The sequence below is a fragment of the Convolutriloba macropyga genome, chromosome 15, assembly GCF_964194025.1.
Source record: "Convolutriloba macropyga chromosome 15, txConMacr16.3, whole genome shotgun sequence".
In the NCBI taxonomy this organism is placed as follows: domain Eukaryota; kingdom Metazoa; phylum Xenacoelomorpha; order Acoela; family Convolutidae; genus Convolutriloba; species Convolutriloba macropyga.
In genome coordinates this window covers 16,974,082-16,998,816 of record NC_134482.1, presented here as the reverse complement: position 1 = coordinate 16,998,816, position 24,735 = coordinate 16,974,082, and the positions used below count along the sequence as shown (strand labels likewise).

The 24,735-nt window shown below is 34.3% G+C and overlaps 1 protein-coding gene across 7 annotated transcripts in view; it reads left to right on the top strand.

Moving 5' to 3' along the window:
- Positions 1-24,735, top strand: part of LOC142354699 (CLIP-associating protein 2-like) — a 214,256-nt gene that overhangs the window by 144,246 nt on the left and 45,275 nt on the right. For all 7 annotated transcript variants that reach the window (XM_075407068.1, XM_075407070.1, XM_075407069.1 and 4 more), the window contains 5 exons: positions 1,927-2,017; positions 2,316-2,333; positions 6,408-6,578; positions 11,312-11,557; positions 15,285-15,425. In XM_075407068.1, coding sequence (XP_075263183.1) covers positions 1,927-2,017; positions 2,316-2,333; positions 6,408-6,578; positions 11,312-11,557; positions 15,285-15,425 — 667 coding nt within the window. The remainder of the gene's footprint in view (positions 1-1,926; positions 2,018-2,315; positions 2,334-6,407; positions 6,579-11,311; positions 11,558-15,284; positions 15,426-24,735) is intronic.

The following is a 24,735-nucleotide window of genomic DNA, read 5'->3' as shown; positions in this document are numbered from 1 at the left end:
CAGGTAGAGTACGTCTGAGGTTTTCTTTCAATTCTTTGAATTGTATTTCAGGACTTGTCATGCTATGTTTTTTTTACTTCGTCGAATAAAAAAATGTTTCGCTTTACCTCATTTTGCCGCCTTTTCAACATTTTGCGTGAAATCTTTTTGACTTCTCTAGGCTAGTTTCTCTCTTCTCTCATTCGGCTAAAAGTGATTTTGAACATCAGTTGCTCAGCAAAGCAATTCAAAATGAACAGTCAGTATAAAAAATTGAAGTCAGAAATAGAAACGGGATAAACCCATAAAGCCCAATTTTAGATACCCGCTATTTGAACGTCGGTCCTATAAGTATTAGTTACCTCTCTCTTATGCTTATTGTTATTGATAGTAGCCCCTGTAGCCTCTCTCTAAGAAACAGAAGTATGTTCAACTACGAAATGCCATCAAAATAAATCGGACTTAAAAAAATGTTTTTGTACGAAAATCTTTTTTTTTCAATATCTTCTGTTATTTCAATCCCAGTCATGCTTATTGGAATCAACGGCGGCTATTTTCCGGCAATCTGCCGGGTATGTTTTTACAATTCAAAGAATTTGAATTGTATTGGGGTACTGTCTTTTTTTTCAAGATTTGTTCACAAGTTATAATTTTTGGAGTCAAATTGAATCGATGATTTTGGTCACGCCGAAACAGGAAGATGAGCGAAAGCGCTAGTGGTTTTTTGACGTGAATTTTTTTAGAGCTTGCGAGACTGTAGTCTGAGCGTAGCTATATTGTGGTGCTCTTGGTTTTTTTTGTTTTAATATTCTGACGCTTTTTTTCGTTTTGCATTTGTTCACAGCAAAGCTGAAAAACTCAAATTTTCTGAATGACTTCTTCCTCTCACTAACGCCGTTTTCACGTGTGACGTCATTTCTCACTCTCTCTACCAAAAGTCATTTGCGTGATTAGATTTGATCATACTTGGCTCACCTCACTCAATGATATTAATTTTGCACTTCGAAATTTGAGTTTAATTTGAATTAAATTAAGGTTAAAGGAACTCATATGTGTCATAAATGTCCCCAATAAAAATGCTTCTGCTGAATGAATTTTAACGAGTTTGATGTTAAAAAACATTCGGTGATAAATTAACAAAGCTCGTTAAAATTCATTCCGCAGAAGCGTTTTTAGCGAGTGAGGTAAGCCACGTATGATCAAAATCTAATCACGCAAATAACTTTAAAAAAATTTCTAAAGAGAGTGAGAAATGACGTCACGCGAGAAAAGGCGTTAGTGAGAGCAAGAAGTCATTCCAAAAATTCGACTTTTTTTCAGCTTTGCTGTGTGAACAAATGTAAAACGAACCTTAATTTAATTCGAATCAAACTTAAGTTGATTTAAAGTGCAAAATTCATTTCATTGAGTGAGGTAAGCCACGTATGATCGAAATCTAATCACGCAAATGACTTAAAAACTTTTGCTCACTCACTGTTTCAACTGAATGGATTTTGAATTCTTTCACGCATTGAATTACACATTGTACTGAATACGGTAAACGGGATAAAGCCCGGTCATAGTGCATTAGGATATCAGAGTTCGTTGGAGCGATTGCCGGCTGACATTATTACTCAGCTTAATAGCTTGCTGTTTAGAAGCTGAATTAAATATAGTTTTGGAATCTAACTGAAACTGCACACCGAATAAGAACATTTTTTTTTGAAGCTTGGGAAAAAGTCTGTCAATTTTTTTCTCTTCGTTTTTCTTTTTCTGCTTCAATCCCGATGTGCGTCAAGAGCGTCCACGGCGGCTATTTTCCGGCAATCTGGCGGCTCTGTTGAGAATTTTGCGATCAACAGAGTTTAAAGAGATGTCTAACTAAAGAATATGTTTTTTCATCTCTTTGCAATAATAGTAGTTACAAGGCGTCTGCACTCCTTATTGTATTGTGGTCATTGGTCTTAGGTACGACAGCTACGGTACAGTGCTGAGTGACGATGACAGTGACAGATGCAGTTTGCAATCCTACGACTCCAGATACGATCGAGATTTTGAGGTCAGTTATTTGTTGCCTTGGTTTCAAGTTTTGCATTAGAGTAAGGAAATTGGAAAAGTTGACTAAGTCGCAGATTTTTTTCTGGGACAATATCTGTGACTTGATGTCACATTATGATATATTGAAAAAAAATTTATGTATTCGATGAATTAGTTAGGCATAATTCGGGAACAAAGAGCTTTTAAGAGTTTATTTTTAAAAAATATGGATTTATTAGTTTCCGTATAGATTAGGCGAAAGTACTAACGTATATGCTGCGTTTATTTGAATTGGCGTATCGTTTTTGAGAATGTTTCAGGTCGCCTTTGACGATTGGGTAAGATCAGGGTTTTAATTATGTGAGCCATTTCTAATTTTACTGCTGTCACACCAAACATGTTGTATTGTTTTTACTGTTCTCCATTTTTCGTGGTTCTGGGGTTTAACTAATTTTGTCGACTTTCAAGTCTTTAAAAATCTTAGATATCTTAATCTCTCTACAGAAAATTACAAGAATAAAAAAATTGAAAAAAGTTATATAAATCTACAAACGTCACAAGATTTGTCTGAATGATATGGATCTTTAGTCATTTTGATTTTTTAGTGAAAATCTTTCAATGCAAGATTGCCTTGCCTGACCTTTTTAACTTGTTTTCGAACAGCTTTTTTCCACTCCTGGCTCGGGTTTTACTTTTTCTGAGTTGACCTCATTGGGAAACTTGATTTGCTGAAACTAGCAGCTTGCGCGTTGGATGGCAGACCAAAACCAGAGCCGAAATCAAAAGGCCACTTAATATTTTAATTGTTCGCAGAAGAAGTTTCTGGCAATTATATTAGTCCGCTGGGTCATTTTTCTACTAACGCTTTTTCGTCTTTTTTGTTTTCCTGGCCGACAAATCTTTTTCACGCTTGAGGTTTTATCTTTTTGAGTGATTAATTGCTCTTGAACGAAGTTCATAGCAATTATTGTAAACGTGTGTGTCTTTTTTATGCAAAATTTTTGCTCGAAAATTTTGACTTTTCGAGTGACTTTTACGCCCCTTTTTTTGCGTTTCGCGTGATCTAAAATTCTCTCTCAATCAGAATTGCAAGCAGCTGAATTCAACTGGCGGTAATTTAATACTAAAAGTCAAATGAAAAGTGCGCCGAAATTGGTGCCATTTTTTACTTTAAATCTTAATATGTTAACCTCTAATGTGGTTATTTGAAGCTCACTATTGAATTTCTTATTCCTATTTTGGCTCCCCTCCCTCCCCACCGACTGAAACAGGTTGCAATTGATTAGAGCTCCCACTAGTCGTTCGAGATTAATTCTTCCGACGTTGCACATATTATTAAATACAAATTCATTTTTGAATAAGGAGGATCAGTAATGTGCATTTGCACCTAATGTTTTAATCCGCTCATCCAAAATCTTGTTTTAATTCTCAACCAAATCAAGCACAGATAGGAAATTTTAATAATAATAGAGTAGCCCAAGTTTTGTAATTTAACTTGATTAATTCTCTGATAGGAACACGTATATACTAGTGATGCTAACACCAGTTGGGTTATTTTTTATCTTTCACTAGAAACAACGCGAATTGCACCGAGCACCACCTTAAACCTTAGTTGAAAAAATTAGATCAGCTTTTATCTTTTGTCGAGTAGAAAGAACAACAATTTGATCAAGCAAAGAAATAATCTTGGCAATCATCAGAAATCAGATTTTTTTTTCAATTGTTGCCCTGTTCTGAAACCAAACCTCAAAGAATAAGGTCTTTCAAGAAAAAAAGCGGTACAATTTTGCTTTTTTTGCTAATTACCTTTCAAGTTTTTTCAAGAAGTTACGTCATTTAAGCTCAGAAATTGATACAGCATGCAGTAAAAATTGGCAGAGCACAAGTTGAATAGCAGATTTATAGGATTCAGCAACAAATTGCTCTTTGACGCGTGCTCGACTGGTCGTAACGAAAGTGCAGAAAGCAACGAAGCACAGTTCGCGTATTTTAATTAACAATAAAAAAGTTTTTAACAAGACTTTTTACGATAGGGTCGGCCTTTGATAGTTGGTAAAACAGAAAGAAGTCTTGGCTAAGGAGACCACCTTTTTTATTTTAATTTACTAAGTTTATCAAACCAAAATATTTTATATTGAATAAATTCACACTGCGCATGCCTAAGATCAACATTTCTCTGTAAAGCCTTTTCTCGGTTATGTTTTGAATTGTGCGCATTCAGAACTTAAGTCTGCTGCTAAAATAAAACCAATTGTGGACGATAAGCGTACAATGAGCGTGTAGCGAGCGTAGAGGCTAATGTCAAGGATCTAATCAGATGGCACTTCTCCCTAGACAAAATTTGTTTACAACCTAAAAGTTTCTCAAGCATATGCCCCCTTACATCTGAACAATATCCTGTAATAAGATCTAGTGACGTCATTTTAAGCCTCTTAGTGAAGATATTCCAACCTCCCAAGCCACCTCGTACCCTCCGGTTACATGACAATTTACCCAATTCCATTTTATCCTTTGTCATTATACCCAATGCCACTATCCAATGCTATTTTGCCCAATACCGACTTACGCAATGCTCTTTGATCTTTTCGTTCAATTTTCTGATTACAATTTAGCAGTCGCTATTACAAGGATGTTTTAAAATGTATATGTGGACAATATAATCCCATGTTCGGGTGTGACAGTGTCATATCAAGTCCCACGGGCATTTTGTTATATAGTTGGCTAATCCCATGTTCGGTGATAGTTTCATATCAAGTCCTACGGGCCATTTAATTATATAGTCTACTAAATAGTCGTTCTGATAGTTTTAACAATAAGGTAAATTGTTGGCATTGGGTAAAATGACATTGGGTAAAATGGAATTGAGTAAAATTTCCTGACACCTACCCTCATACCTACGACATAATCAGGCTACAGCCGAGTCGAGCCTCAGCCAAACGTTCAAGACTTATTCATCGGACATTGTTCTGTTATGTTTAATAGCCGCCGCCGTCAGCCTCTCCATGATTATTACACTCACAGTTTCACTGAATGGATTTTAAATTCTTTCACGTATTGATTTACGTAATATAGTGAATACGGTCAATGTCAAAAGTGCAAAAGCAAAAAAACGGGATGTGCCGATAAAGCCCGGTCATTAAGTTATAGTGCATTAGTTTATCAAAGTTCAGCAAAGCGATTGCTAGCCGGCAGTAGTATTATGTTTAATAGCGTTCAGTTTAGAAGCTGATCTAAGTGTAATTTTAGAATCTAAACGAATATGCAGAATTTGCACACCAAATAAAAAATTTTGACACTTAGAAAAATTCTGTCAATCTCTTATTTTTCTGTTTGAATCCCAATATGCGTCAAGCGGGTCAACGGCGGCTATTTTCCGGCAATTTGCCGGCTATGTTTAAAAGTTGAACGTTTAAGAATTTGGGTGCCAATTAATAGATTTTCTCAATGACTTCATCAGGGTCACTAAACCTGTACATAGTTTAAGAAGGTAATCATAATTTAAGAAGATGGATTTCATAACTCGATATATTCCAGAATAATATTTTGCTACCGTTAACCAGAGGTGTAAAAACATGTACTGTCTTTCATAAATATTTTGCTTTTAAACGCTATTTTTTTGAGATCCCAAATATCAACTATTTAATTTAGCTCATAGATAGCATATTACTATACTGGGTAGTTTGTTATCTTTATCATGAGGAATTGAAATCTTTATAGTGTCCAATTTCATGCTAATGATTTATTATCTGAATCACTCTCCATTTTTAGCAATTACTCTAGTTGTTACTTTAGCAATACCTTTTTTCTCAGTTCAGTTTTGACCACCACGAATTGGAGATGATTTGGTATCACTTAGTTAACAAACACATCAGAATCCATAACAAACACATCAGAATTCATCAGCAGTTTGAATTAACGTAAGGATATTGTACAATTTATGAAAACCGCTCGAATTATTGGAAGTGTTTACTTTGTCAAGATTTTACTACATAAAAGAGAAAAAGTAAGTAAAATAAGAGAAGGCTTTTTAAAGGTATCATTCTAATTTTGGTTGCAATTTGGATTGTCTAGAGAATTTAAAATTTGAGAGGCATTTATATAAGTTCCTTTTTTTATCTTTTGATGAAAATCGATTGTTTGATTTCAAGTCGGGACGTGTGCGATTAACGTCTTCAAAACTAGCGCTGCTCTGAATGTTCTCCTAGAAAGTTCTTAACTTTTGTTATCTCTGTTAGGTCACAGAACATGGGAATGGGCTGTCCGTTGTCATTGTAAAAAAATCATTTTCTAAAGAAATGTTCTTGATAATCGATTGTACCGTTTTCCGTCGGAAAGAAATAATTTAAAAATTTACACTGCTCTCAATTTTATTCTAGAATGTTCTTAACGTTCACTTTTCTGTTGCTTGACAGAACATGGCAGAGGTGCTGGAGAAGTGTTCAGCCCAGAACTGGTCAGACAGGAAGGAGGGACTGTTGTCACTCCAAGCAGCTCTCAGATCCAGACAGTGCCAACTCAACAGACAAGAGATTCGAAAGGCCACCGAGATATTCACACGCATGTTTGGTGATCCTCATGTCAAGGTCAGCACTCTAACTCATCTCTCTCGAACTTATGTCATAGCATGTATTAGGGTACTGTAATAGCTGTCTCATAGTTCCTCAGTGGGCCAATTTTAGACATTCTTTTATGTGCTGAAAAGAATTTCTTAACTATTTTCTTCAACTACGATTTATTATTTATTAACTGTAAGATTCGGATTGCATCAAATTGTGGTCACATTTTTAAAAGCTTTACTAGTCTACTATAGCGCGTTGCGCAGAAGTTGCTGTGAAATCGGGAATTCGAGGTCAAAAAACAGTTTTTTAAGGTTTTTTTTAAGCCCAGAAAAGTGCATTTTCAAATGCCGAATCTGTTCAAGTTTAGGTTTTTACCTTTCTGGTAGGTTTTTGCTGTCGTTCACCTTTTTTAAAACTTTTTCTCGACGTTCAACTGCTAGCTAATTTCATTGGTTTTCTATTCAATGAAACTTAGTAAGGAGATAAATGTCGCAAAGATAAATTTTGCTAAGTTATTAATAGCCGCGAAGCGATAGCGGCTATTATTGGGGACTTCGTGTTTTTTACAATGCAAAGAATTTGAATTGTATTGAGGCGCTATGTGTTTTTTTTTAAATGTGTTCACGCATTTTTCAACTTTGATCTTTCAAAACGGGCATAACAGCTAAAGCCCAGCGGGCATTAAGTTTCATTAGAGGCCCAAAGTGGGATTTAGTAGTCCTTCAATTGCTTAGAGTGGTGCAGCCGCTGGGATGGCCTTAATTTAAGGTTAAAGGGTCATTTTTAGGAGTTTTTGGGCTCAAAATAGTGCAATTTTTCATGTTTTTTGTGATATAAGGCTTGATAATAGGGCACTGCATAGTTTCTGGTAACAATGGATTGGTTTTCAGCATTTTGAAGTCTCGAAATATAGCATTAATTTGATAAAATCTGCTATTTTAAGGTTTCCTAAAGTTTTTGTCAATTTTTTGATATTTTTCCATTCTCAAGTGCCAGTAAACCTGTTTGACGGTCTGATAAAAAGTTACTGCGTGGTTGTTAATTCGATGAATTTGTTTTCAACAATTTAACCTTTCGAATTTTAAAAACTTTTTTGAAAAAATTGCTATTTTCGCAATTTTTCTAAACATTTATCTTTTATTCAGTTTTTCTTGACTCAGTAGCCAGGTATCCCGGGTTTGATAGTATGTTAGTATTAAATGGTTGCTAGGGGGCAATTGAATCGTTTTCAAAATTTTAATAGAGCGAATTTCTGTTTTTTGAAATCTGAAGTTTTTTCAAAAATTGTTGCCTATCGATCTTTGAGCCAATGAATTTTTTAAAGCTTGGAATTGGGTTAATGGATAGCCTCTAGACAAACAGAAACGATACTGAGGATATTAATATCACGAGTTTAGCAACATTTCATTAAAATTACAATTAGTTTCATTTTTTTAAATTTTTGGTATTTTCGAGTTAATCGATCTTCAAGGGCCATTGAATGTTTTTCAGGTCTTGCTGAGATAATACTGGACCGATTTCAGAAACAAAAATTGTTTTTGAACATATGTTTGAAATAGGTATTTTTAAAAGGATCAATTTTTGCCATAGGGTTAAAAGCTTCAAGATTTTTAGCATTGAGTATGTTTTTGTTTAGTTTGTTTGATTGTTTTTTTCTCAATTTTTTTAGATGATTTCGTTATTGTTTTGGCTGGCATTGTTCAATTGATCTGCTGGTCAGAAAGAGTACTTCTAAGTGTTGCATTCAATTCTTTGAATTGTATTTCAGGACTTGTCCTGCTGTGTCTTTTAATTCGTCGTCTCCATCGACTTTTCTTACGACCGGACTTCTTGGTATTGACTTTGTGACTTCTACTGCTTTGCAGTTAAAGTTTGTGTACGTGATGTCATTTCTTCTGCTTTTTTGGTCAATTGCGTGACTTATTTCACTAAAAAATGACTTCTGAAAGCACTTAATGAACTTAAAATTTTTTGAACGTTTACTAATTAAACATCAATAGTTTGCATCCCAAGTAGTGGCAAAAGTAAATGTTCTAATAATTGAGTCTTGAGTTTTTGATTTCGAATATTAAATTTGAAAAAGCTGTCTTAGGACTTTTTCCTAATAGAGCGTCTGTGTCTCATAAAAATGACAGTTCGAATCTAATCCAAAAAGTCTAGTGATCTACTAGAGGACTGGTGGTCAATCTGTCTATCTTATTTCTTTAGTTGTTTAAATTCCGTGGAAGGCCACAAGCGTCTATCGCGGCTATTTTCCAGCAATCTGCGGGCTATGTTTTTTTGGAGCTGATTACAACATCTGATTTAACACAAATTTTTGTTATTTGTAAAGCCTTCTTTGAAACTTGTATAATGAGCAACATGCCAGTTTTTGTTGTTGTTTTTTTCAATCACAAGCCTAACTACCTACTTTGTCATTGCCGTCTTGCTCAAAAGATGTCATTGGTGGCGTTTTTACAGCGTGCGTTTATTCTGCCTTCTCATTTCCTGCACCTATGATTTTACTGTTCTTTGAGTTGCTTGAGAGCGTTTCTCTCATATATTCCGGAAACTATGTTTAACAAAATTAAAATGATATTGTACAAAATCTGTTTTTAGCTGCGACGCTTTCAGTTTAGTGTAGCTATCTTGCCGTACTCGTTTTTTGTGTGTAAATTTTGATTGGTAATTGGGCTGTCTTTTTAAAGGTGTGTTTGCACATTTTGATGATTTGTGATGTCAGTTTGGAGGGGTCATTTTGGTCACGCCGCAACAGGAAGTGAAGCGAATTGGCTGGTGGTTTTGCGGCGTGACTTTTTATCTTTGATTTCACGTAGCGTTAAATTGGTGTTAGAAAAAAATTGCTATCTAGATCGTGAATTTTTGTTCACGTGAGGAAATTTGACTGTTTTCGACCTTTTATCGTTTTTAAATAAATGTTTATATCAATTCCTAGTCATCTATAGGTATAGGTCCTTTCTTTAGTCAATGAAAATTGTTTCAATTGTTAAAGACCCTTCCTGCTTTGTTTCCTGTTTTGTGTGACGCTCAATTTTATCGAATTTCGGCAGGTCTCAAAAATCAAATGATTAAAGTTTATTTATCTTTTTTGCCGCTCTTTGTCTGCTCCTGTACCGCTTTTGTTTTCATGACTTTTGTTTCGAACTACTTGCTTGTCTGTTTTAAACTGAATTCCGTGCAAGTTTTTAATCATATATGACTAACTTCATTTTCTAGATGACGTTTGGCACATTTAAGGCGTAGAATCAGAGTCTTTGGTACGTTTAAATCTTTAAAGTGTCGAAGTTTTAGTATGATAAGTTTTCCGGCTCCTGAATTCAATTGTCTTGTTATCGGAGATTTTTTGCATGTTGTTGAAAATCCATTCTAATTTTCCTTACTCAATAGGTAATTAATTGCTCTCGAGCCATGTTTCAAGCATTCCATGAAGTGTCGTCTTTATGCGAAATATTCCGTTGACTCTTTTTTATTTCGGTTGACTTTTTTTGGTCTTGACTTTTTGATTTTGTTTGATCTAAACTGCTCTTTCGCATTTAATTTATTCTTGCAAAAAGCTGAACTTCAAGGGCGGCAGTTTAATACAAAACATCAAATGAATAGTACGCCGATTTTGTTTTCAATTTAAGTCATTTTAGTGGACCACAATAAGCTCTAAAAACGTCATTTGAAGCTGCTCGGTGAATTTATGGTGAAAATGTTTTACTTTGTGGAGCCAACTGGAGACAACTTATTCAGGGAATAAAATATGTTGAACTTCAAAATTTGTTGCATTAGATTCCATTTGGAAACTACACTGTATCGATTGCACAGGTAAACTGAGGAGGAGTCGGGACCTATTTATTATGTACACTGAATATGATAAACATGTTTCTTCATTTAACGTTTGTTTTGGTTGTCTAATTGTTTAATTTCGGTTCAGAAGAATTTTTTACAAGTAAGTTCAGGTAAAGACGTTCTCCACTTTAAGTTAATGGGTTCTGCTTTTTGGATTGTGGGAAGTTATAAAGTTCACTTAAGTTCCTTTAAAACACTCACGTGCACATTTTAAAATGCCGAAAGTCTGCAATGCCAGAAGTTGCTACTTAGCCAGAAGTTGACTTTCGTCATTTTAAAACGTGTGCGGTTCGTGTTTTAAGCATGGTTAAGTGACTCTGCAGAAGTCACTTCGAAATTCTGACTGAATATCTCGAACCGCTTTGCGGTTCTCGATAAACGCCAGTAGTTCTCAGTGACTTCAAGCTGGGTTACGTAACCTATTCTTCATTTGCTTTGCTTAAAGCTACTAGCTAAATTTGTTCTGAGCTTCATCTTAAATTAATGAAAACGAATAGCAAATTTCATTAATTTCATTAGTTTCTAAGCTCGCACTATTTCGAGGCTTCATCGCTCCCAAAGTTCTTTTATTTCCGTGAATTCTGTATTTTGTACGGTTCCTTCCTAAAATAGCCGGGTAACATCAACTTTTGTCCAGACGCGGCCTTGTATCATTACGATATACTTCACGGCAGGGTATATATTTCCGAAGCGTGTCTAGGAAGTAAACCCCCGTACTAAAATCAGAATTTCGGTCGCGATAGTTTGTTCAGTTGTGCTAGTTTTATCTGAAGTCCAAAAGCGCACCTTTTTAATAATCAAGTGGGGGTGTCGTATGTGGATTTTTTCCGAAACCGTTCCAAAGCTATCTTGTGAAAGAATCGTTGTACCAATCGTAGACAAACAAAATCTTTGTGACGTCATCATTAGTCCCAATATTCCAGGTGCTCTCCTTATTTCTGGAAGTGTTGGCTGACTTTGTTGTCACTTACTTCGAAACTCTGGCTGACTGGTTGAGTGTGCTGCTGCCCAAACTGCTCCAGAAGACAGGAGCAGAGAACCTTTTGAACTCTGGCCTTATGAAGGTGAACCGGTGTCTGGAAATTGTGCGTGAGAAGTTTGCTCTGGATCATCAGTTTGTAATTCTGATGAAGTACATTGCAGACCAGACACAAACTAAGAGTCTAAAGGTATGTCAATAATTCTACAATTGTTAACTTCATGCAAATATCGAATATTTATCTTTTGATTATTAAGGTCCATGGTTAGAATCCTGGCGTGGTTAACTATTTTTGCACCCACAAACAAACGTTTGTCTAGGCTACAGCCCCTGAATTAAATTGCCTCCCTGTCATTCGGCAGCAATTTTTCCGACATTAGTCGGTTTATGTTTTGATATTGAAGGTGCTGATGAGTTGAAGAATAGCCAAGATATATGAAATCTAATCTTTCATTCATTAAAAAAAATTGTCAAGATTTTGAAGGGAAAGTTGACCGAGATGAGGAAACGTGTATAATCTTCGCAAGTTGGGGATATGGATTTCATCAAGATTTATCTCATCATAATTGAAAATTCTCATCAAGATTTGTCACGAGAATTGGGCGTAACGAGGTAATTGTTAATTATTGAGGTTTGGTCGAAATATATCAAGATCTTAGTGGCGTTTATCAAGTTAGTATCGGTTCACATGGCCATGAAAGTTAGAGGAAAACTATTTTGTGAGCTGTCTTTTGAGCTATCTTGTCTTTAGAAAAAAGGTATCATAGAAGTCCCAAATACAACAAGGAGGCTCGGTAATGTGCTTTCGCACATAAAATTCCGACCCCGCTCATCCTATTTTTGAAATAATTGTCTATCAAATGAGGAACAGATAAAACAACCAAAAAACGAAAGGATTTTTCAAGAAAAAATTGGTGTATGGACAAGAAGATTGCCTCCAACGCAAATAATCCGATGGAATAAAAACCGCCACATTAGATTGATGCGTTCTGCCATTATTAAGAAAGCGAGGTTAGACGAAATACAAAATCAAAAAACAGCGAAAAACATTAATTACATTCAAAACTTTAGGTCCATTAAAAAAAACTTAATAACAAAGTCAAGATAGCGTCAGATAAAAGTGAAACTGAAGAAAACAACTTGTATTTATTTGAAAAGATATAGCACCAGTCCATAATAAAGCTTGGTAACTATTAGTCAAAAGAACAAAATCAGCAAAGTTAGAAAAAAATTCTTATGTTTAAAAATAAATAATTTCAAAAGTAATCAAAACCGTTAGATATCAACTGAAAATATCTAAACGATTTACAACAACCTATGTCTCTAATGCTTCTATTTGAGGGCATTAAGACCTGTCATTATGCAATTTATTTATGCTGTTACAAAAAGAACAAATGGAGACAACAAACAAAAATTCAATTAAAACTTGCGAGAAAACGCTGTCGAAGCCAGAATTTGCCTCACAAATAAGTTCAATTGAGCTTTCCTCGAACGCCAATATTGTGGTATTCGACCTCTAAAGAGTGAGAATGGGAAACAAGTAGACAAAAAAGAGAAAAACAGCAAAATGAAGTAATTGTTTTATATTTTTTGAAAACAATTGTTTTCAAAGTCATGAAAGCCGTTGGCTACAAAATGAAATAACTATATAGGTACGTTTGTTAGTTTACTTTTTTTGCGAAAAACCTGTGTCGAAGCCAGTAAGTAAGTTCATAACGAATATTTTACAAACAGTAGATTCTATACACTTACACCTTCTTTTTGACCAAAATTTTGTGATATGTGGCCTGTAATTAACGAGACTAGGTAATAACTACACAGAAAACTACAAAAATGCAGTTGAAGTGATTTTTTTTAATTTTTGAAAACAATTGTTTTCAAAGTCATGAAAGCCGTCAGCTATCGTTTGAAATCAGAAGATAGGCTGATTTATTCTTCCATAAAAAACAAATGAGATGTGTCATTATCCAAGAAATTTCATGCGACTAAAAAGACGAAGTGAAAACGATAGTTAAAGACAAATGAAAAAAAAATTCTCCGAGAAAGGGTTGTTAAAGCCGTTAAAACATTAATCTATAATCTATGCCTCCAAAGACTTCTATATGCTCTTTTGTTCCTTATTTTGAACGACAATTTTGTATTATGTGAACTGTCATTAATAAGATAATGGGATAAAACGAGAAAAAAGCGTGAAAATTTAAAAATAAAAAATGCGAAGTCTAGTAGCAAAGCCAGGAAACCATAACCTAACTCGTAAATTGGCAAAAAAACATTGATTTTTAATTCAGTAGAAGGAAGAGAAAGAATGAACTTTCTTTCTTCGCTGACACTAAGCTACAAGTTTACCAAATAAAGAAAAAATAGTGGCAAAATTCAATATGCCATTGTTCATTTAAAAATCAAACATTTTTAAAAGTCAAATCGTCCAGAATTGTTCGGGTGAAGAAACTAGATACATTAATTTGGAACTTCTTAGGAAGCCATTTGGACCTACCAACAGTGAGCTTTGATTTGAATTGTTCTGTTCTTTAATTAACAAAGAAAAGACTGAATTTTTTCTTTAAAATAAAAAAAAACCGACTGACTACAATCCGAATTATTTTTGAATTGCAACAGTGCAATGTTGTACCAAAACCAACCTTTCTTTTGCTGTTCGTCCATTAAGAACACTCCATTGTTTCGAATGTTATAGATTTAGATAATTTGTTAGTTAAAAGATCAGAAATAAATGCTGCGTTTTCGATAATCAAAGAGTAAAGTTAGCAAAAAACGGCAGATTTTTAATTCCAGACCACTCGCAACGAATGTGGAAGTAGCCTTAGCTCCCATTGTAGTTTAAGACGATTGTGTCAGTTGTTTTTGAGTGTGTACTTCCAGTAAATTTAATCAAAGTTGACTAAATCAGCTTATTTCGGACAATTTTTGATAAAATAGGCTGAATTTTGAAATATATAGCCAAAATTTTGGCCAAAAAATTAAATCAAACTACTAGTCAACAATACTTTTTTGTCTTTTAAAATAAATTCAACACTACCTTTGTTAACAATTTTAACATTTTTATTTTAGTAATTTTGACGAAATTTCAGGCGAAAATTCCGGAAAATGTGAATAAAAATAAGGCAAATTGTTCTAATTTTCACAAAAATTTAAACCACGATAACTCGCTCTAGAAAACAAAATTTCCACAAATCTTTTTAATTCCACATTCTGCGCTGGACGGGCTTTGTAATGAAACCACTCACATTTCTCTACGATGAATATATCGATCGGGCAAAAAAAACATTTTTGTATATAGTTCCTCCCCCCTCAAGAGGGTCGGAACAATTATCCTATCCGTTAATTGGTTGAAAACAAAAATATGCCGATGGAAGTGATTATAATGCAGATTTGTTCTTCTAGTCGACAAATTATCGCGTGGTTTGTATGAGATGATGGAACATAACAATTTGATAACGTATTCATTACCAATCCTGATTAGATGTTTTTTTGACATCTGGATTATTTGCTTTGCTCAATTTTTGACCCGCTTTTGCTATTCGCTATAGTTTGATACCCTTAACGACATCAAAATCACGAACTGTCTGCTGTTACGCGAATGGTTGAAGAATTGAAGCGTGTCAAAGAGTTGAAACGTATGAGAAATATGTACTTTTTTGCTTTTAGCTAAGGAAGTAATCAAATAGCCAAATTTGTATTTGATTTCGGTGAAATTCCAAGTAAAGAAGGCAAGTGTTCTTATGTTTATTCCAAGAACCAAATGACCTTGAAAGGATTTGGTTGATAATTTCAACTAAACAACAGCTGACATTGCAGTGTTTTCTATATACCAAAGGTGGATCAAGTCAGTGTATAGCAAATGTCCTCCCTGTTAATTTCCAATTAGGATTGTTGAATGAATGTGATGTTTGGTTATTTAGGTGAAGCTAGCTCTTCTGAAATACTTACTGTCTGTGATTCGGGAGCTGAACTCGCACGAGTTTGTGAACTCTGCCGACACTAGACAGGCCCTCCAACTGGTGCTCACTTGGTCTACTGACAAAAATGCCGAAATCAGACGCGTAACTATCTTTACTCTATTAAATAGCTCAAACAAGTTTACAACCCCCCTCCGATCCTCCGCTACAAATCCTCGTCTATAATTGAAATTGTCAATGTTATGAGGAGTATAATGCTGTATTTGACAGCGGTTCTCAAAATAAACAGCCTGCAAGTGCAATAAATTGAATTACAGACGGTAGGATTTATTAAAGTCGACTTATTTATTAATAGCCGCCCTCATCTTCTCAGCTGGCTATTATAGCGCTCCTATTTTTTACAATTCAAAGAATTTGAATTATATTGGGGCGCTGTCTTTTTACGACTCAAAGAGGAGTATTAGAGAAGTCCTTTTTTTAAATCAATTTTATTGGGGTGATTTTTGAAGCGCGAAATGAAACGCGTGAAAAAATTTGAAGTGATTTTGGTGCTGAACAAAAGTGAAGAGCGGAGCGAAAAGAGTGGTTTTTGTTCATACCGCTCTTTTTGAGAGAGCGAGAAATTGTTGTGTGAAAAAATATTCTCTAAGCGAGCGAAATTTTTATGTTCACGTGCGGCATTTAAAAGCAGTTTTTTTTTGCAACTTTTGATGATCATGAGGTTTGATCATGATAGGCTTGGTAGTTTTAGGCTTGTTTTGATCGGAATTGAATGTTTCAATCAGTTAATTCTGAGTTTAATGCTAATTTTGATGGTTTTGATCAGTTTTGCTGATTTTTAGACGAAATTTAATGATTTTTTGCCTGTTTTTTTGTATTAATGCTTCAAGTGGGATTTGAATAGAAACTTGTTTAATAGCCGCCCTCATCTTCTCAGCCAGCTATTATAGCGCGCTTATTTTTTTTCGTCGAACTTTTCGCTTTACCATTTTGCCGCTTTTTCGACATTTGCGTGAAATCTTTTTGACTTCTCTAGGCTAGTTTGTCTCTTCTCTCATTCTGCTAAAAGTTATTTTGAACATCAGTTGTTCAGCAAAGCAATTCAAAATGAACAGAGTCAGTATAAAAAACTGAAGTCAGAAATTGAAACGGGATAAACCCATAAAGCCCAATTTTAGATGCCCGCTATTTGAACGTCATTCCTATAAGTCTTAGTTACAATCTCTTATGCTTATTGGTGTTGATAGTAGCCCCTGTAGCCTCTCTCTAAGAAACAGAAGTATGTTCAACTACGAAATGCTATCAAAATAAATCCGACTTAAAAAAATTCTTTTGTACAAAAATCTTTTTTTTTCAATATCTTCTGTTCGTTCAATCCCAATCATGCTTATTGGAATCAACGGCGGCTATGTTCCGGAAATCTACCGGGTATGTTACTTAAGGAATATTCAGCTACCGATTGACAAAAGTTTTATTGCTTGAAATCATTCTTCTTCGGACAAATTGAGAAATTTTAAATAATTTTTCTTATTTTTTTTGCAGTTTTTCTTTTTCTTAGTCTTCGTTAAGTTTCTTAGCCTATTATGACTTGCCCATTGTTTTGTGAGCTTTCCATTGCCCTAATTGGCAAGGAATGAATTTTACTCGGCTTTATGTTTCCTTGTACTATTAAAAAAACTCATTAAGTTTTTCTAGTTTCAATTTGTTTTTGAATGCTGTTTCTATTCTTCCTTAAATTTTTATGGCGTTTGTGGAGGTTCAGGGTTCACAATAGTTGTTCTAGTTGATTAGTATTTGCAATAGGTTCTAGTTCAAAATTTTCTCATTCGAGTCATTTCCGGAATTCTTCCGGCTATTTTTTTTAAGATCTGTTCACACATTTTCATGATTTTTGAAGTCAAATTGGAGTAGTGATTTTGGTCACGCCTAAACAGGAAGTAGACCAAAGCGAGTGGTTTTGCGGCGCCAAATTTTTTCGCTCTAAATTTTAAGTAGAGTGAGAAAACGGTGTTTGAATAAAAATTCGCTTTCTCGCTAGTGGTTTTTTGTTCACATGCGGCAATTTCACTTTGATTTTTACTGTTTTTTCGATTTTATGGATCAGGTTTTTCTCTAAATGATTTTTCCAATCCATTCATAGTCCGTTTTAGGTCTAATTTTCTTTTTATCCAATTTAATTTCTTTGAATTGTACGTCAGGACTTGTCCTGCTATGTTTTTTCTATTTCGTCGTCATGATTAATAGCTTGCTGTTAAGAAGCTGAATTAAATATAGTTTTGGAATCTAACTGAAACTGCACACCGAATAAGAACATTTTTTTTGAAGCTTGTCCTGCTATGTTTACTACTTCGTCGAACTTTCTTTGTTTCGCTTTACCTCATTATGCCGCTTTTTCGACATTTGCGTGAAATCTTTTTGACTTCTCTAGGCTAGTTTGTCTCTTCTCTCATTCTGCTAAAAGTTATTTTGAACATCAGTTGTTCAGCAAAGCAATTCAAAATGAACAGAGTCAGTATGAAAAACTGAAGTCAGAAATTGAAACGGGATAAACCCATAAAGCCCAATTTTAGATGCCCGCTATTTGAACGTCATTCCTATAAGTCTTAGTTACAATCTCTTATGCTTATTGGTGTTGATAGTAGCCCCTGTAGCCTCTCTCTAAGAAACAGAAGTATGTTCAACTACGAAATGCTATCAAAATAAATCGGTCTTAAAAAAATTCGTTTGTACAAAAATTTTTTTTTTTTAATATCATCTATTCGTTCAATCCCAATCCTGCTTATTGGAATCAACGGCGGCTCTTTTCCGGAAATCTACCGGGTATGTTACTTAAGGAATATTCAGCTACCAATTGACAAAAGTTTTATTGCTTGAAATCATTCTTCTTCGGACAAATTGAGAAATTTTAAATAATTTTTCTTATTTTTTTTGCAGTTTTTCTTTTTCTTAGTCTTCGACAAGTTTCTTAGCCTATTATGACTTGCCCATTGTTTTGTGAGCTTTCCATTGCCCTAATTGGCAAGGAATGAATTTTACTCGGCTTTATGTTTCCTTGTACTATTAAAAAAACTCATTAAGTTTTTCTAGTTTTTCCAATTTGTTTTTGAATGCTGTTTCTATTCTTCCTTAAATTTTTATGGCGTTTGTGGAGGTTCAGGGTTCACAGTAGTTGTTCTAGTTGATTAGTATGTGCAATAAGTTCTAGTTCAAAATTTTTTCACTCGAGCCGTTTCAGGAATTCTTTGTTCACATGGATTCTCGCTAGTGGTTTTTTCTCGCTAGTGGTTTTTTGTTCACATGCGGCAATTTCACTTTGATTTTTACTGTTATTTCGATTTTTTGGATCGGATTTTTTAAATGATTTTCCCAATCCATTCAAAGTCCGTTTTAGGTCTAATTTTCTTTTTGTCCAATTTAAATTCTTTGAATTCTACGTTAGAACTTGTCCTGCTATGTTTTTTACTTCGTCGAACTTTTTTTGTTTCGCTTTACCTCATTTTGCCGCTTTTTCGACATTTTGCGTGAAATCTTTTTGACTTCTTTCGACTAGTTTCACTCTTCTCTCCTTCTGCTCAAAGTGCTTTCAAACAGCAGCTGCTCAGCAAAGCAGTTCAAAATGAAGAGATTCAGTATTAAAAAATCTAAAGTCATACAAATAATTTTGTACGGAAATCAATTTTTTTCATTAGTTTCTTTTCTTGCAATCCCAATAGAGTTATGGGAATCAACGGCGGCTGTTTTCCGGCAACCAGCCGGGTATATTTTGTCCATTTAATTGAATTAGAGTGATTACATGCATTAGTCACCTATTCATTTTCATGAAAATTCTCAAACGAAAAAAATGGCAGACCACTGTGTAAAAACTTTGGAAAATTCTTCACAAAATAGCGGAATCAAAACGGTAATTGATGTAGCATCATTCCAACCATAGCATTTTACAGCAGAATTAGCAATTGGATTTATAATTAACAATTCAAAATTGTTGATCTGCTCGCTGTTCTTGAATTCATGATGAATTAGAATCAAACTACCAAGGAGAATTGTCAATGTGCATTCGAGCACTATGTTACAACCCTTCAAATTTTAAAACTAAGTTTAAAAATTGAATTCTAAAACCTGCGGGCCTCAACGTTCAAAAATTATAAGAACCGCCCTTCACACCATGAAATAGTCTCCTCAAAACAGTTTTGGCGAATCCCATACTTAGACTTGTAAGGTTTCAGGATCTAAGAGACCTGCTTAGCCGTTTAATGACCTCCGAACTTTACCTTTCTTTCAGGTTAGAGGAAGAAAGGTAAAAATGGTCCCAAAAAAATCGGTCAAGTGAAAAATTGCAAAAGAAAACCAATTGTCTAATATAATTGCAACAAACTTCGTTTGAGAGCAATTAAAATAGTTCCACGAAACAGAAAATTAAAAAAATAGAATTGCAATAGCAGACACTTTTTGTTATTAAAGCATTGAATACCAAGTTAAACCGTCAAACAAGAACTAGAAACATAGTATTTAGTACAAAATTTAGCTCGACATGAGCGTCCAGCAGAGGCTGGCAAAAACAACTAAAAAACGAAAACAAAAACTTAAGTTTCGCTAAAGTTTCCTGGTGCTTCCAACTGGAACCAACCGTGTAAAGTTCATTTTAGCTGCGAAGCTATAAGCTGAGCGTAGATATATTGCGCTTCTCTTTTTTTGTCTGACGCTCTTTTGGGTTTTACATTTTTTCACACAGCAAAGTTGAACAAGTCAAAAGTTGAAAAAGTCTGAATTACTTCTTCCTCTCACTAACGGCATTTGTGCGCGTACACGTCATATATATATATATATATATATATATATATATATATATATATATATATATATATATATATATATATATATATATATATATCGAAAAATGTTTCAGGTCGTTTGCGTTTTTCGATTCTGATCATGCGTGACTTACCCACTCAATAAAATGACTTTTGCACTTTAAAACTTAAATTTAATTTGAATTAGGTTAAGGTCAAAGGAACTCATTTGTGTAATAAAGATCCCCAATGAAGAGGCTCCCAGGCAATGAATTATAACTAGCTCTTTTAATTTATCGCCGAATTATTTTACATAGCTTTTTTTGCGGCATCGATAACTTTTTCAACATATATCTGTATCTGTTTCATAATAAAGATATTCTTTCGCAACTATTCCGTCAGTCTGCCGGCTATTTGTCAAGTTTTTTTGAAATTTATTGTCATTATATAAGTTTTTCCAGTTCCAGGAGCCAGGAAACCTTCTCTAGGTCATGATAACAGTTTACTGAAAATTTTTTAGTTTTCTGCATAGTTTCTAGTCATAATGAAATGATTTTCAAGAATTTAATATCACGATTATGGCAATTTCGGAAAGTTTACTGTTTTTCCCCTGTGGCCAGGGATCCCTCTATAGGGTTTGCTAGTCTGTTAGTTTATTATAGCTGCGAAGCTGTAAGCTGAGCGTAGCTATATTGCGGTGCTCTTGGTTTTTTTTGTTTCGTCGTCTGACACTTTTTTCGTTTTACATTTGTTCACACAGCAAAGCTGAAAAAGTCAACATTTTTGAATAACTTCTTCCTCTCACTAACTGTATTTGCGTGCGTGACGTCATTTCTCACTCGCTTTAGCGAAAGTGTTTAGGTTATTTGCGTGATTAGATTTTGATCATACGTGACTTACCTCACTCAATAAAATGACTTTTGCAGTTAAAAACTTAAGTTTAATTTGAATTTTTTTCTGGTCAAAGGAACTCATATGTGCAGTAAAGGTCCCTAATAAGAGGCTTCTGTGGAATGAATTTTAACAAGCTTTATTAATTTATTGCTGAATGTTTTTTAGCCTTTTGAGCAACGTCGATTTTTTTTCAATTTAGATCTGTATCTGTTTCTATATCTTATATGGCACGCAGGTCTATTGTTTCGCAGCTATTCCGGCAATCTGCCGGCTATGTTAGATGTAGTGGCAATGAAAGTTTTCAATTTTAATGTCACGAACTTCAGCAGTTTTTTTTTCATTAAGTTTTTTTGATAATAGGTTACTGAATAGTTTCAAGATGTAATGGAATGTTTTTCAAGATTTATTTATCACGAATATAATCAATTTTTAAAAAGTATATTTGCAATTTTTCGCCACCAGGGTACCAGGAACCTCCTCCAGGTTTTGATAAGGATGATACTGCAGTGTAGCTAGAGGTAATGGACTATATCAATTTTTTAATAACATGAGTTTTAGCATTAAATTTAAAGTTTCAGTTTTTGGATACTGGATAGTCTCTGGAGACAATCAATTTGTTCGAAGATAATTATATCACGAATTTTAGCATTGTTTTGTTAACATTTGCCAATTTTTTTTTTAAATTTTTGAAATTTGTCATTTTCTGAGTGTAACAATCTTAACTAGCGAACGGAGTTTTTTAATAGCCGCGTCAGCAATTCCAGGCGGCTATTATAGCGCTCCTTTTGTTACAGTTCAAAGAATTTGCATTGTATTGGGGTGCTTTCTTTTTTTAAGATCTGTTCACATTTTCATGATTTTTGAAGTGAAATTGGAGTAGTGATTTTGGTCCCGCCGAAACAGGAAGTGGAGCGAAAAAGCGAGTGGTTTTGCGGCGTGAAATTTTTTTGCTCTAAATTTAAAGAAGAGTGAGAAAACGATGTTTGAACAAAAATTCGCTTTCTCGCTAATGGTTTTTTGTTCGCATGCGGCAATTTCACTTTGATTTTTATGTTTTTCAATTTTTTGGATCGGATTTGTACGTCAGGACTTGTCCTGCTATGTTTTTTTACTTCGTCTAACAGATTTTTGATGACTTTGATTAATTTTCATGACTTTGAGCTTTCAAAACGGGATAAACAGGTAAAGCTCAGCGGGCGTCAAGTATCATAAGAGGCCCTTAGCCGCGTTTGGTAATCCTTCAAATACTTAGAGTAGTGAAGTTACTTGGAACTTACATCACTTTAAAAAATGACTTGTGGAATCACCTAATGAACTTTAAATTTTATGACAATTTAGTAGTTAAAGATCATAAGTGTTCATCTGAGGCAATGAATTAGCTCTTTTAATTTATCGCCGAATTTTTTTACATAGCTTTTTTGCGGCATCGATAACTTTTTCAACATATATCTATATCTGTTTATCTTTATTATACGGCAAGTCTATTCTTTCGCAACTATTCCGTCAGTCTGCCGGCTATTTTTCAAGTTTTTTGAAATTTGTTGTCATTATGTAAGTTTTTCCAGTTCCAGGAGCCAGGAAACCTGCTCTAGGTCATGATAATAGTTTACTGAAAATTTTTTAGTTTTCTGCATAGGTTCTTGTAATGAAATGTTTTTCAAGAATTTAATATCACGATTATGGCAATTTCGGAAAATTTACTGTTTTTACCTAGTGGCCAGGGACCCCTCTATAGGGTTTGCTAGTATGTTATTTTATTATAGCTGCGAAGCTGTAAGCTGAGCGTAGCTATCCTGCGGTGCTCTTGGTTTTTTTTTGTTTCGTCGTCTGACACTCTTTTTTCGTTTTACATTTGTTCACACAGCAAAGCTGCAAAAGTCAAATTTTTTGAATAACTTCTTCCTCTCACTAACGGCATTTGCGCGCGTGACGTCATTTCTCACTCGCTTTAGCGAAAGTATTTAGGTTATTTGCGTGATTAGATTTTGATCATACGTGACTTACCTCACTCAATAAAATGACTTTTGCAGTTAAAAACTTAAGTTTAATTTGAATTTTTTTCTGGTCAAAGGAACTCATATGTGCAGTAAAGGTCCCTAATAAGAGGCTTCTGTGGAATGAATTTTAACAAGCTTTATTAATTTATTGCTGAATGTTTTTTAGCCTTTTGAGCAACGTCGATTTTTTTTCAATTTAGATCTGTATCTGTTTCTATATCTTATATGGCACGCAGGTCTATTGTTTCGCAGCTATTCCGGCAATCTGCCGGCTATGTTAGATGTAGTGGCAATGAAAGTTTTCAATTTTAATGTCACGAACTTCAGCAGTTTTTTTTTCATTAAGTTTTTTTGATAATAGGTTACTGAATAGTTTCAAGATGTAATGGAATGTTTTTCAAGATTTATTTATCACGAATATAATCAATTTTTAAAAAGTATATTTGCAATTTTTCGCCACCAGGGTACCAGGAACCTCCTCCAGGTTTTGATAAGGATGATACTGCAGTGTAGCTAGAGGTAATGGACTATATCAATTTTTTAATAACATGAGTTTTAGCATTAAATTTAAAGTTTCAGTTTTTGGATACTGGATAGTCTCTGGAGACAATCAATTTGTTCGAAGATAATTATATCACGAATTTTAGCATTGTTTTATTAACATTTGCCAATTTTTTTTTTAAATTTTTGAAATTTGTCATTTTCTGAGTGTAACAATCTTAACTAGCGAACGGAGCTTTTTAATAGCCGCGTCAGCAATTCCAGGCGGCTATTATAGCGCTCCTTTTGTTACAGTTCAAAGAATTTGCATTGTATTGGGGTGCTTTCTTTTTTTAAGATCTGTTCACATTTTCATGATTTTTGAAGTGAAATTGGAGTAGTGATTTTGGTCCCGCCGAAACAGGAAGTGGAGCGAAAAAGCGAGTGGTTTTGCGGCGTGAAATTTTTTTGCTCTAAATTTAAAGAAGAGTGAGAAAACGATGTTTGAACAAAAATTCGCTTTCTCGCTAATGGTTTTTTGTTCGCATGCGGCAATTTCACTTTGATTTTTATGTTTTTCAATTTTTTGGATCGGATTTGTACGTCAGGACTTGTCCTGCTATGTTTTTTTACTTCGTCTAACAGATTTTTGATGACTTTGATTAATTTTCATGACTTTGAGCTTTCAAAACGGGATAAACAGGTAAAGCTCAGCGGGCGTCAAGTATCATAAGAGGCCCTTAGCCGCGTTTGGTAATCCTTCAAATACTTAGAGTAGTGAAGTTACTTGGAACTTACATCACTTTAAAAAATGACTTGTGGAATCACCTAATGAACTTTAAATTTTATGACAATTTAGTAGTTAAAGATCAAAAGTGTTCATCTGAGGCAATGAATTAGCTCTTTTAATTTATCGCCGAATTTTTTTACATAGCTTTTTTGCGGCATCGATAACTTTTTCAACATATATCTATATCTGTTTATCTTTATTATACGGCAAGTCTATTCTTTCGCAACTATTCCGTCAGTCTGCCGGCTATTTTTCAAGTTTTTTGAAATTTGTTGTCATTATGTAAGTTTTTCCAGTTCCAGGAGCCAGGAAACCTGCTCTAGGTCATGATAATAGTTTACTGAAAATTTTTTAGTTTTCTGCATAGGTTCTTGTAATGAAATGTTTTTCAAGAATTTAATATCACGATTATGGCAATTTCGGAAAATTTACTGTTTTTACCTAGTGGCCAGGGACCCCTCTATAGGGTTTGCTAGTATGTTATTTTATTATAGCTGCGAAGCTGT